The sequence below is a fragment of the Sarcophilus harrisii genome, chromosome 1 (assembly GCF_902635505.1).
Source record: "Sarcophilus harrisii chromosome 1, mSarHar1.11, whole genome shotgun sequence".
NCBI classification, from domain to species: Eukaryota; Metazoa; Chordata; class Mammalia; order Dasyuromorphia; family Dasyuridae; genus Sarcophilus; species Sarcophilus harrisii.
This window is the reverse complement of record NC_045426.1, coordinates 560,335,733-560,350,731: the sequence shown is the minus strand read 5'-3', so window position 1 is coordinate 560,350,731 and position 14,999 is coordinate 560,335,733. Positions and strand designations below refer to the sequence as shown.

Genomic DNA, 14,999 nt, shown 5'->3' with positions numbered 1-14,999 from the left:
AATAAAAATTATAATAGACAATTAATTTATATCAGTACTAAAATATATATTCACTAAATGGCAGAGCACCTACATTCTTAAAGAAAAAGTTAAATGAGTTGGAGAGAAATAAGATAACAAAACTTTAATAATGGGAATCACAATTGACTTCTCTTAGACCTAGATAAATTTAACCAAAAAATGAAGAACCTGAATAGAGTTTTTAAAAAGTCAGAGATGCTAGACTGGAGAATACAGGTTGGAAACAGAAAGGAGTATACTTATTTTTAAACTTTATGTTACACATTCGTAAAAATTGACCATGTTTTACAGCATTGACATCTCACAAATGGAGAAAAACATCAAATTTACTAAAGGAAACAAAGATTTAAAATAAAATTGGAACTAAATAACTAAATATTCAAGAATGAGCAAATCAATGAATAAATCATATAAACAGTCACTATTTCACTAAAGATAATGTTGACAGTGAGACAATATACCAAAATTTGTAGGATGGAGCCACTGCAGCACTTAGGGCAAAATTTATTTCTCTAAACACATCAACAGAGAAATTTTAGATCAATGTGTTGTTGTTCAGTCATGGTTGACTCTTCATGACCCTATGGACCATGGCACACCAGTGCTATTAATGAGATTTTCTTGGCAAAGATACTAGAGTGGAATGACATTTCTTCTCCAGTGCATTAGGGCCATCAGAGGTTAAATGACTTGCCTAAGGTCACACAGCTAGGAAGTTTCACAGGCTGCATTTGAATTTAGATGTTCATGATTCTAGACCTGGTGCTCGACCTACTCTACCACCTCGCTGTCCAGTGTAATGGGCATGCAACCGAAAACCCTAGAAATCTCCCCCACCCCCATTAAACAACAAACTATTTTAGAGATTAACAAAATTCAAAGAAAAAGTATTGAACTAAAAAATAAAACTAGAAACCTTTTAAAATATATGATTTTTAAAAGAAAACCAAATTAATAATATCAAGAATTTTTTTTTTAAAAAAAGGTGACTTCACAACCATTGAAGAAATAAAAGCAATTATTAGAAACCTCTTGCCAACAAAAATGATAATCTAAATGAAATGGAGGAATATTACAAAAATATAAATTGCTAAGATTAATAGAATAGCAAGTAGTTTACAGAAATGATGGCCAGATTTGAACTCAGATCTTCCTGACTCCAGACTTGGTATTCTACCTCCTGCACTACCTAATTGCTCCAATATCACATAGACTTTTTTTTTATTATAGCTTTTTATTGACAAAACATATGCATGGGTAATTTTTCAACATCTGCCATAGTCATCTGCCTCCCTCCCCTAGATGACAGGTAGTCATGTTAAACATGTTAAAGTATAGGTTAAAGACAATATATGTATACATATTTATATAGTTATCTTGCTACACAAGAAAAATTAGGTTTAGAAAGAAGGTAAAAATAACCTGGGAATAAAAACAAAAATGCAAGCAAGCAATGACAGAAAGAGTATAAATGCTACCACATAAACTTTTGGGAAAAATATAGGTTAAGAAAAGGTCCCATAAAATTCCTTCTATGAAACAAATATAGTCTTGATACATAACCAGTCAAAACAAAGAAAGAAAACTATAGACTTATTTACCTAATAAATATTGATGAAAAACAATTGAAGTAAAATATTAGCAGAGAAATTATAGCAATATATCACAGAGGTAATACACTATCACAAGAATGGATTTATACCAGGAATACAGGGTTAATTCAGAAAATTATAAACATATTTGACCATATTAATAATAAAACAAATTTTAAAAAATCACATGATTATTTTAACAATAATAATTGAGAATAAAATAATTGATGTGGGGAAAAGTTTTCTATAAAATATAACACCTCTTTAGAAAAAAACAAACATTTGATAAGCATAGAAATAACAGTTTTCCTTAAAATGATATTATCTATCGAAAAACCAAGAAGTAGTATTAGCTTAATGGACATAAGATAGAAGCCTTTCCAGTAGGATCAAGGGTAAAGCAAAAGTATCATTTATCACCATTACTATGTGATAATGTTCTAGAAATGCTAGTAACAGCAATAAGACAAGGAAAATAAATGGAAGGAATAAGTACTAGCAAAGAAGCAATAAAACTATCACTTTTTTGCAGATGATAAGATGTTTTACTAAGGGAACCTTGAAGGGTCAACTAAAAAACTAGTAGAAATAATTAACTTCAGTAAAATTATAGAATATAAAATAAATACACATAAATCATCAGCATTTCTGTATCTTAAAAACAAAATGCAGTAGGAAGAGATAAAAGAAAAAATTCCATTTTTAGAAAACTATCTGCCAAGACACATATGAGGACTATGTGAACACAATTATAAAACATCATATATAATACAAACCTAAATAACTGAAACTATTAATTGCTCATGGGTAAGCTTATCCAAAATAGTACAAGTTACAATATTATCTAAATTAACGTATTCAGTAACAGGCCAATCAAACTACCAAAATATTACTTTATAGAATGAGAAAAAAATAAAATTTAATTCATTTGGTTGAACAAAAGGTCAAAGGGAATAGATTCTTTAAAAAGTGAAAAGGAAAAGGGGTTACTAGTATCAGATATCCATAATCATTAAAAAAACAATTTGGTATTGATAAGAGATTGTGTTATTGACAACAGAATATATTAGGTACTCCATTCTCCTCAAAGTAGCTGCCTAGTGTCTTCCATGTGGATGTGGATGTTAGTAATTTGGTAATTTCTGTAAATATGCCAGATTCTTCAATTGACAACATAGGTAGATTTGAACATTATCATCATATGATCAATTCTGATGGACATGTCTCTTTTCAACAATGAGATGAACCAAATCAGTTCCATTTGTTCAATAATGAATAGAACCAACTACACCCAATGAAAGAACTCTGGGAAATGAGTGTGAACCACTACATAGCATTTCCAATCTTTCTGTTTTTGTCTGCTTGTATTTTTTATTTCCTTCTCACGTAAATTTTACCTTATTTCAAAGTCCTATTCTTCTTGTGCAACAAAATAACTGTATAGATATGTATGTGTGTATATATATATATGTACATATTGTATTTAACATATAACTTTAACATATTTAACATGTATTGGACTACCTGTCATCTGGGGGAGGGGGAGAGGGGAAGGAGGGGAAAAGTTGGAACAGAAGGTTTTGCAAATTTGCTGACAAATTACCCATGCATATATCTTGTAAATAAAAAACTATAATAAAAAAAGAAAATTATCATTATAGAGATGGCAATTAAATCTATGAGTATAGGAGGAGAATAAAAAAGGGCCCATGACAGAACTCTGAGGGATACCTTGGAGTGTATGATCTGGAGTAGTCAGCAACCAGCAAAAGAGACAAAAAAGGAGCAATAAGATAGCAAGATATAAAACCAGGAGAGAGTGGAATCCTGAAAACTTAAGAGAAATGAGAGTATCATAGAGGTGAGAATGATCAACAGTGGTGTAGAGAGGTTAAGGAGAAGGAGGACTGAGAAAAGGCCATTGGATTTGGCAACTGAGAGATCATTAGTAACTTTGGAGAGAGCAGTCTTAGGTTTGGGTGGAATGGTAGTCATTATATGTCAGATTACAAGGGTTTATAAAAGAGTGAGAGGAGGGAAAACGGATGCACTAATGGTAGAAAACTTTCAAGAAGGTCAGATACAAAGGGTAGAAGAGATATAAGTAGATAGTGGGGTTGGAAGGATCAAATGAAGATTTTTTCAGGATGAGGGAGGTTTGGGTGTTTCTATAGGCAGGAGGGACTGAGCAGGAAAACAGGGAGGAATTGAAAATAAGTGGAAAAGTGAGGATGACAGAGGGAACAATCTGTTGGGAGAAAATGGTATTATATGAATAAGTAGAGAGCTTAGTCTTGGTCAGGAAAAAGGCTATTTCATCATGTGAGATATCCTAGTTGGGAGACAGGACCTGGCTGCTGGAGATGGAAGATGTTTTGTGATGGTCCAAATGGAAATTGTTATTTCAGGGCAGATGAAAGATGCCTAGCATCCTTTCTTCAGGGTCACAGCAAGCCCAGTAGGAAATGGAAGGTTCAGAGCACTAGTGCACCCATGGCCTACCCCTCTGGGAAATCTTTGCATTTGAAGTCCAACTTCTTAATTTTTTCCTGTTTTCTTCAAGGTTACCAAGCATCCCAACTTCTATATTTGATGACTTTAAATTCTTACTCTTTCTTGACTTCTCTCTGCAACTTTTGATACTATGGGCTACTCATTTCCTCCTAGATATTTTCTCCCATCTGGCTTTTCTTGATACTTTATTCTCCCAGTTTTCCTTATGGATCTGATGAGTCCTTCTCAATCTCCTTCACAGGACATCCATTTATTTCCTTCTAGAATAGGTGTTCTCCAGGGCTCTGTCCTAGGTCTTGCCTTCTCTTACTATAAATTCTCTTTATCTGCTTTCATGAGTTTATCTATCATGTCTATGCATATGCTTCACAAATCTTTATATTCAGCCCTCATCTCTCTCCTAAGCTCTCACTAATTGTCTTCAGGTGGCTCTATCACAATTTTTCATATATTTCTCAAACTTAATACTTCTCAAACAGAATTCATTAGCTGTCCTACTAAACTTGCTCCTCCTCCAAGCATTTTAATTTCTCTTATGGATACTTCCATCTTCTAGAATCAAAGACTAGAAGTCATACTTACCTCTTCCTTCTCCTTTGAACTGCACCCCACCCTATATCCAATCAACTACCATAATGTTGCGTATCAACTAACATCTCTTATTATTATTATTATTATCATACAATCACTGCCTTAGGTCAGGCTCTCATCATTACTCATTCAGGCTGATGGTAATTCCTTCCTCCTAATTTGGCTTCCTACTCCCATTCTCTCCTTTCTCTATCAATATGAATTTCAAAATAGGGTTTCTATGGCATGGGTCTCATCAGATTACTCTGCTACCTAAAGTCTCTAAAATCAAATGCAGATTTCTCAGACTGGTGTTTATATATCAATATCTTGTGTTACAGCCAAACTTGCTATTTCTTGAGCTCATCATTAAATCTCTTATCTAGGTATTTTTGCATAATCTTTCATGTAAGTTTAAAATATACTTCCTCTTTACCCATCTCTTTGAAAAAATTTCTTCCTTCATTGAATGAATGAATGAAAAAGTATTTATTAAGCACTTATGTGCAAAGTGAAGATACAAATAGAAGAGTAAGATAGATCCGGTGGAGGATACAATACACATAGAAAGTTCATCTACAAGTTAAGTGGAAAGCTGCAAGTAAAGGGTTTCTTCCTAACAGAGCAAATCTAGATTCTTATTTGGAAGCGCTATCTACCTCCTCAAATTATCTTCTGTTTACTTATTTATATAAATGTCCCAGCAAGTTATATTCTCCTCCTTATTCCCTTCCCCTTTTATTTTATAGGTGCTATCAGTTGATGATCATCATATTGTCAAAGATAGCTAAGTGAGAAGGCTCTTAATAAATTTTGTTGTGCAGTTAGGACATGGGGTATGCAAGAACAAAGTTGCTCATGGCTGCATGTTGCTTAGCACTAGTTTTTAATTTATTTATTAATTTATTATTATTATAGCTTTTTATTGACAAAACATATACATGGGTATATATTTCAGCATTGACAATTGCAAATCCTTTTGTTCCAACTTTTTCTCTCCTTCCCTCCACCCTCTCCCCTAGATGTTAGGCAGTTCCATACATGTTAAACATGTTAAAGTATATGTTAAATACAATATATGTGTACATATTTATATAGTTCTCTTGTTGCACCAGAAAAATCAGATTTAGAAAGGTAAAAATAACCTGGGAAGAAAAAAAAATTCAAGCAAACAATAACAGAAAGAGTGCAAATGCTATGTTGTGGTTTACATTAGCACTAGATTAAAAAAAAATGACCACTCGAATTTCCCAGTGCTTATATATACCACCATCATTTTTCCATTTCCTTTCTATATCTGTGTGCAAATGAAGAGGAAAATTGCCAATTGTGCCAAAATTTTAATCGGCATCTTTTTATGTTAATCCTCCTTTTTTTCTTTATTTTTAATTTTACTTGATGTAATATTATGTATAATTGGTATAATATTAAATATTTTGTGATCATTGAAAAATATAAAGAATAAACCCTCTTTGAAAGTAGGGGTTCTTCTTCATTCTATGTTTCTCCATTGCCTAGAAGAATGGATTTGCACCTATTATTAATTTACTTGTTGGATTGAATTGAATTAAAGATCCAGCAGGTTCTATCAAACTAGAAAAATTTCAAATATGGGTCTTATAATGTATGATTTTATGCTTCATCCTAGGAGCTAAATTCAAAGAAGCTCACTAAGAGTAATTATGAAATTTGGAGGTGTGGTAGAGGAGACTGCAGAGCAGCAAAGCAATTCATGAGACCATCAACAAGGAATATCAGTGAAATTACAGATTTCAGGAAGGTACTCTCAGGCACAAATGTCTTCATTGTTGTTTAGTCATTCAGTCATGTCTGACTCTGTATGACCTCCTGGGACCATAGCACTCTAGCCCCTTCTATCCTTCAGTATCTCCTGAAGTCTGTCCCAGCTCATGTTTGTTGTTTCCATGACACTATCCATCCCATCCTCTGCTATTCCCTTTTTTGGCCTTCAATCTTTTCCAACATCAGGGTCTTTTCCAAGAGTCCTGTCTTCTCAACTTGTGACCAAAGTATTTAAACATTAGCTTTGGCATTTGTCTTTTCAATGAATAATCTGCATTGCTTTCTTTAAATATAGACTAATTTGACCTCCTTGCTGTCCAAGGAATTTTTAAAAGTTTTCTCCAGGGGGAAGCTGGATGGTGTAGTGGATAGAGCACCATTCCTGAAGTCAGGAGGACCGGAGTTCAAATGTGACTTCAGACATTTACCAAGTCCTAGCTGTGTGACCCTGGGCAAGTTACTTAACCCCAACTGCTTCAGGGGGGGGGGGGAAGTGTCTTCTTCAGCAACACAAATCAAGTGTTTATTCTCTAGTGCTCAACGTTCTTTATGGTTTAACTCTCAGAGCCATACATTATTACTTTTTAGTGTGGTATATGGATTTGCCATCTTTTTCCAAAGAGCAAGTATCTTTTAATTTTATGGCTGCAGTGACCATCTACAGTTATCTTTAAGCCAAAAAATATAAAATTTAATACTGTTTCCATTTATTTTCCTCTATTTGCTAGGAAGTAATGGGATCAATTGCTATAAACTTTGGTTTTTGGATGTTAAGCTTAAAGTCAGCTTTTACACTCTCTTCTTTCCCCTTCATCAAAAGGCTTCTTTATTCTTCACTTTCTGCTATCAAAGTGGTATCTTCTGCATATCTGAGATTGTTAATATTTCTCTAGAAACCTCAATCAACCTTGGTTCCAATTTTTGATTTGTCCAGTTTTCACTGTGAGAAATTTTCCTTCTCTATCTACAATAATGTTGCTGTTTTAGGTGGGAAAAGTGCTACTGGTTTAATTTTTGTTTGTATGGGATTTAGCACAGTGTTCTGGTTAACTACATTGAACATAAATAGCTACTCTTCCACAAATTATGGTGGTAGTAGTAGTAGTAGTAGTGGAAGAGGAAGGAGAGTAAATACACAGAGGACATGCATTAAGCCTATAACCACCCTCTAAATGACATGCATGACCAGGGCATGACCAGAGTGTAACATATAGTTAAATATAGTTATTTAATGAGTTGTTTGATAGTGATGATGTCATTCTTCTCTAAGGTTGGGAACAGAAGAAGAGAAAACTCTGGAGAGAATAAAATCTTTTCATGTATCAATCAATTGATATTTATTAAAAGTTTACCATGTCAGGCACTGTATTATAGTTGACATAAGTGCCTGCTTTTCCCCTGGTTTATCTTTGTCTTTCCTTTTAACTGCCTTGTACTACCTAAGGGATTTCTTTTAGAGATTTAAACATATAAACAAATCCAAGAGGACAAACCTATCCCCATCCTAGCTAGAAGGATTCTTGAAAATACTGGTAGAAAGTTCAGGGAAAAATAAGTAAGAAAAAAACACCACTTTCAGTTCCATTGAGCTCTATGATTTACATAGACAGATGAAAAAAGTTTAAAAGAATTCTCTCAGTTAAAGAAGAGTCTGCATCCAAACAACCCTTTCCTCTCCCCATTGACCTCAGGGAAAAAAGGATTTCAAGAGACAAATTTACATTCCCTAAGGACTTTTCTTGTGAACTTGCAGGGTAGCTGAAATCACCTGAGGTTATGAGCTTTTCCCTGACCTGAAATCCTAGCAGCTATAACAGGAGTTTAGCTGACAAAGAATGAATTTTCTAGCCGAAGACCAGCACAGACTGCACTGCTCAGAGAGGATGCCTAGTTTAAAGTGCAGGTGCCTTGGAAAGAGCAATAGAGAGCAGCATTATTTTCACCAGAAGTCGAGGGCAGTTCTGAATCATTCAAGGTGTGAGATACCCTGGTCAGGCATGTCATTTAGGGGTGGTTATTGGCTTAATGCATGTCTTCTGTGTATTTACTCTCCTTCCTCTACTACTACCACTACTATCACTACTACTACTTATTATAAATACGACTACTACTACTATTACTACTATACTGCTATCACTACTCCTATTTACTATCAATACTACTACTACTACCACCACCACCACTAATACTTACTGCCACTACTATCACTACTTACTACCTTCACCATTACTACTACTAGTACACCACTACTACTTATTATTACTACTACTACTATCAATGCTACTATTTACTATCAATACTACTACTACTACTTACTACTATCACCCCTACTATTACTAGTACCACTAACTACTACTACTACTACTACTACCACCACCACCACTAACTACTGCTTACCACCACTACTATCTCTCCTACTAACTACCACTACTGCCAGTACCATTACTATTATCACTATTATTACTACAACACTACTGTGGTAATTTGTGGAAGATTGTATACCCTTATCTATTTAGGCACAGAACATATGAATCTTGTACCTCAGGACACATTTCAAATCAATGAGGGCCTGGGTTTCTTGCCTGGCCAGAGTTCCTTGGCATTATTTTTTCCAATTGGGTTCTTTACTGACACAGATCATAGACTGAGGCCAGAGTTTATGTTCATGAGATGGACAGGAAGACACAGGAAGTTAACATATATCTATATTTTTAAAAATATACAGAAGCTATCTGTTCAAATGCAAGGTGATGGCTGGGTAAAAAGTGTCTAGAGATGAAAGAGGCAATTGCTCTTGTCACAAGAAATCCCATGTATTCAATCAAGCTCTGAGAAATCCACAGCTAAGGAGAAATACCCACATTGCCTTCCTGGAAAATAGATCACTTCCAGTCAGCCCTCAGATTAGACACCCAACTAAAGTTGCAGGCTTGCCTTATTCAGTACCTACCCTATTCCTCATGAGTGAGCCAGAAATAAACCTAACCCTGTAGAGGAGAGTTATTTTCAAATTGGGTGTTTGTGTAACTGATGGTGTTTGGAATCATTTATTCATCAATATTAGGTGCCTCTACATGTAAGATACTGTGCTAGGCACCAAGGGAATATAAAAAAATTTTTTAAAAAAAATTAGTTCTTGTCCACATGGTGTTAGAGTTTCATGGGGAGCACTTAAGGAAATCTCCACTGATCCTTGGTTATTGTCCATTCTCAGAGGACCAAAATGGCATCACTATTCTACAGTCAAGTTACAGTGTGTCTGACTGTGGCTGACCAGAACAATACAAGCTTGGAATGCCCTATCACATGCCAGGCAAAAATAGTCCATAGGAACACTTGGGGTGGGTTCTCTAAATATGCACATTTCCATCTCTGCCTCCCTCTCTCCTTTTCCCTCTCTTTCTTCCTCTCCCTCTTCCTCTCTGTGTCTCTCCCTCCCTCTCTCTGTCTCTGTCTCTGTCTCTCCCCTTCAATTCTGCTTTGCTCATAGAGCACAACATTTTCTTTGATGAGGGCATGCCATATGATGGGCAGTGCTGTGCCCATTTCAATTTTTTTTCTTGTTGCATATGACCTGGGAGACCAATCTAAGAGAGTCTCTGTGTACCTAATTTTTTTCAACTGTTTTTCAACTGTTAAATGTGACCAATATTTACCTCTACATAATATCTATAAAATATATTGCTTTTCTTCAATTAAATATTCTAACAAATAGCATATAATATAACAAATAAATATATAAATAGCATATAAATATAAATGATCTTTTCTTCAATTAAATATTCTAACAAATAGCATATAAATATAAATGATGATGAGCTTATTATCTGATTACTCTGAAAGGAAAGGTTTTTTTCCTCCTTTCAATATCTTTCATACTAAATATGTATTTGCTACCACCTGAAAGATGATTGGTTAAATATTATGAAACTATATTGTGACATAACCCCCAGATTTTCTGTGTGGGATTGCATTGCTTTATGTTTCTAGTAATTATTTTCTGTCCAGTTTATTAAAAACAATCAGAATCCTGGAGCAATATCCATCAGATATTTTGCTTAATTGGTCAACTGACATTTATTAAGTGCCTATTACATGCCAGGCACTGTGCTAGGCAGTGGAGATACAAATAAATGCAAAAATCATTCTTTGCCACCTAGGAATGCATAATGATTGTGATGGGGATGGTAAGAGAAGACAATATGCAGGTATACAAACAAGACATATAAAGGATAAACTAGGGGTTATCTTGGAAGGAAGGTATTACAATTAAGGATAACTGGGAAAGTCCTGTAGAAGTAGAACCCCAGTTGAGACTTAAAGGGAACCAGCAAAGCTCTTGTTCCCATGAAAACTATTTATACTATACTATCTATGGTAACTATACTAATGTTTAGGAATCTATTTTCATTTTTCTGGAGAAAGGGAAAGAAGAAACAGCAAGAGAAATTTTATCCTCTCAGGCTTTTTAAATAATTAGAGATGAGTTAAGAAATCTTTTATTGTATCAGCCTAGAAATTCCCATGCTCTATTTAATTCTAATTCTAAATATAGCTACTGATATTTTTTTCTGGTTTAAAAAGTGTGTTCTGGTCCTCATTTTGGAAGATATAATATCGGTTAAAAAGCATCTTAATTTAATTTTGGATATTTTATATATAATTTGTTGAGGGGTTATTTGGTTTACAATATCATTTTAAAAATTAGTAAGCTCCATTCTGTTTGCTCTTTCAATAAAAGCCAATTGCTGAATAAAACACTTTTTCATGTTCACCCTACTTAAATTCATTATTTCATTTTTATGAGTTTATACACTAAATTAAATAACATGTTTACATATTGTATTTCTTTACATAGAAGTATGTGAAGAACTTGTTTTAATAGGCTTTTTTTCTCCTTCCCTATTTGATAGTCACTCATTTTCTTACAAAAAGAGGTGAACGTTAGAAATGAAAAAAAAAAAAAAAACCATAAGCCAAACCTGATTTTACAATTGTGCATAATAAATTTATCTACTAAACCACATGATTATATTTCTGCAAGACAAATAATAAATTCTTATATATTTTCATTTTCTGTGAGAATTGCTATTGGCATTAATTTCCCTAGATATGAAAATATGATTCATTTGTGTTATTAAAAGCCTTACTTACATCCTTCTTTTTGAATCACAAGAGTTGGAAGATCAAAGAGTTTATCTGTTTCAATTCGCCACCAAACGGAGATATTTCTTACTACAGTAATTCTGACAGATGGTTACTCTATTCAGTCAGTCTCTGCATTATGTTTTCCTAAGTTTAAGCCATAAAATTCACTCTTTTTGGAAACGAACACCAAGCACAGCCATTGTTAGTATGAGAGAAACTCACTTTTCAGATCCAGTAAGACTGCAATTTGAATCTTCTCTCTTTAGTTCCGAGCAGGTGAACGTCCTTTGCTCAGAAGTGGAAGGACGCTTCAGAACACTTTCCTTTATTATCTTGGAAATAATCTTCTCTCTTTGGATACAAGTAAATAAGTTGTCCTCAGATTCCCAGTTGTGCTTGAATGGATCGCCGTAAGAAGTGGTCAGGATTAAGTCTGCCGGAGTCACAGTAGTCTTTGTCGTCAGATGAGGAATTGGTGTCCACTTAAAACTCATGTCCCGACTAGAAAAACAAATGAGCACTCTGCTTGCAGCTATGCTATGGGAGCAATTTAGTTAATGAGAAACAGCGAGTAGCCGCTCGGTGGCAGGAGTTATATACGGCAGCTTCTCATCACAGGAAAAGTCAGTGCGCTCCTTTGCAATAGTTATTGCACTAATCTGGGAAGCAGAGAAGAAACGGTTTTACTTATTTATAAGAGTTCTCCTATAAGAACCCCAGGATAACCCCAGGATAAAGTTAATGAATATTGTGGAGAAAAATCAACTAGCTGTTGAGGGAACTCACTGGGTTAAATAAGTAGTGAGATCTCAAACTCAAGTCTTGCCTTCATCAAAGAACGCTCCTGGAAGCGTGACCCGAGAGCTGAATAACGGTTTTGAGCAAGCTGATTCATTGTAATTTCCTGCTATCTGCTTTTTTTATTGAATCATCCGTCTTTTAAGCTATAATGATTTTCCCCTTTCCCTCCTCCCCAGTCCCCTCCAAATACTGGTATGAAAACTGTTGTGGAGGTTCAATATTTAGGAATGTTCATTTTCATTCTCCTTTTCCTAGAGGAGAGCAAGAAAGATTCTATGCTCTAACAGACTATACTCTTAAGATTGTTAAGAATATAGAATCAGATTTGCTCATTTAGAGGACTAAGAAGCTATGGACATTGATAAGGAGACATTCATAATTATGACATTTTATATTTCAATAAAATTCTCAGGAATATTCTATTGTTTATTTCGAAACTGTTAGAAGTCTGCAGGTCTAGAAAATGCCTCTTCTCCAGATTTTTTTTAAAAAGGGCTAGATTTCAATAAGCCACTATAGTAAAATAGCTACATATTTTAAAACTTTACCTTTTAAGATTTCTGTGCAAGTCTTGTCTATTTTGCCCATATGATTGATTAATACTCCTATTTTAAGTTACTTTCCATTATCAGTTTACATCTATTGCTTCTTAAAAAACAGAAGCGAAATGTTTCAATGGATTTGTAATCTCTTTAATATGAGCATTTCCACTAGCAACTGTAAATTTTTAGTTTATTTGTGCTAACTAAAAACAAGAACATTTTTTCCTGATTATAATAGCAGTTAAACAGTCTTTTTCAAAATAATATTTATTTTATGTTTAATTTATGGAATTAAGCAGTTCCATAGCATAGTACAGTTAAAAAAAAAGTTTCCCATGAAACTGCAAATCTAGTATGTACAACCTGCCATTTCTTTTAAATACATAATGAAGTTAACATGTAAATTACTTTTTTCCACCCCTCTAACATTAGACACAAATATGTATGGGGCTGTACATATATATATGTGTGTGTGTATATATATATATATATATATGTAATATCTTCCTTCATATATTCTTTGTAGTTAATTTGGGTATTTATTGTTAAAATGACTTATTTGCTCAAAGGTGTTCTTAAAACAATTTTGCTATTACTATGGAAAGCCTTAATCTCTTATGATATGTTTAAATAATGCTGAAATCACTCAATAAAACATGCTGTGTTCAGTTAAACCTTTGGGTGTTTTCTCATTCCCAGACCAAATAATCAGTCAAAACAATTATAGCACAATAACACTCTGTCTCTTTCTCTTTGTGTGTGTGTCTCTGTTTCTCCCTTTTTGTCTCTCTGTATATCTTTGTCTCTCTATATATACACACACCCATATATTTAAAGAGAACCCTTCATACATTTTATATCATTTAATCTCTATAAAAACACTTTGATAGATATTATTATTCCTACTTCACAGATTGTAAACCCAAATTCAGAATAAATAATTTGCCCACTGTCATAGCTAGTAAATTATTTGAGACAAGATATAAAATCAGGTCTTCCCAGGGCCCAGTACAAGACACTGCCCACTGTGCCACATTATTCACATGTCAGCTATGCGGAACTATCAGTCTGAGTGCTTGAATTTCTCTATTTTCATCTAATAAAAATATCAGTATATTTTTCTTATTTTTTTTGTTAGATATAGGAATCTCAGTTTAATGTATTTTTATGTGAAAGTATTTTCATCTTGTATTTTTTTAACTTGAAAAAATGAACAGCAATGCAATCTAAGTATTCTGTTATAACAATTGAATTGACAAAATTTTAAGGCTAAAAAGAACTTTTTCATTTGATAGCTTAGGAAATTTAGGTGCACAGAGTTTAAATGATTTGCCCAAAGCAACATAAGCTATTTAAGGTGGAGATAGTCTAGGACTTATTCCTTCTGTTCAATGCCTTTTCCATTTATTAGAGGAAAATTTATGAAATATATTTCACAGAACCCTTCCATCACTGAAAATATGTCTGTAGTATACATTTCAAAATTTATAAAATGTTTCTTTTGTGGCCTGTATATAGTTCAACATTCATCAATAAACTCATAGTAACCTTAAATATTCTATTATTTGCTGTTCAGAATAACAATTACCGATGTATGTTATCAATTTCACACACATTTTGAAAAATCCTGAAATATAAAAAATCCTTGCAATATAAATGACTTATTATTATAATGCATAGAAAAGAGCAGCATGGCTTATAGCCAGTATTTGGTCACATTGTATAGTACCATGAATGACAGAAATAGTTTTCCTATTTATGTGGCAGATTAAGTGAAAACATACTTCTTAAACATATATCTATGAAGGAAGAAACCCACACATATTTAATATTACAACCATATTTTGTTAAGATGGTTTTAGAAATACTGTTTGTTTGCTAGTTGTAAGGATGGGAGAATAGAGGGAGCTAGCAGAGGACAGAGGGTTGGAACATTTGCTATTAAAAACATGAAATGTCCACTATATAGATTGAGCCATTTGTTTATAATATATGTGTTTGCCTGAAT

The 14,999-nt window shown here is 33.7% G+C and overlaps 1 protein-coding gene across 3 annotated transcripts in view; it reads right to left on the bottom strand.

Annotated features, from left to right (window-relative positions):
* Positions 1–14,999, bottom strand: part of FAM217A (family with sequence similarity 217 member A) — a 60,437-nt gene that overhangs the window by 44,442 nt on the left and 996 nt on the right. For 2 of the 3 annotated variants that reach the window (XM_031946924.1, XM_023496365.2), the window contains exon 3: positions 11,871–12,307. In XM_031946924.1, coding sequence (XP_031802784.1) covers positions 11,871–12,142 — 272 coding nt within the window. In that variant the 5' untranslated portion in view covers positions 12,143–12,307. The other variant, XM_031946925.1, reaches the window with a different exon arrangement.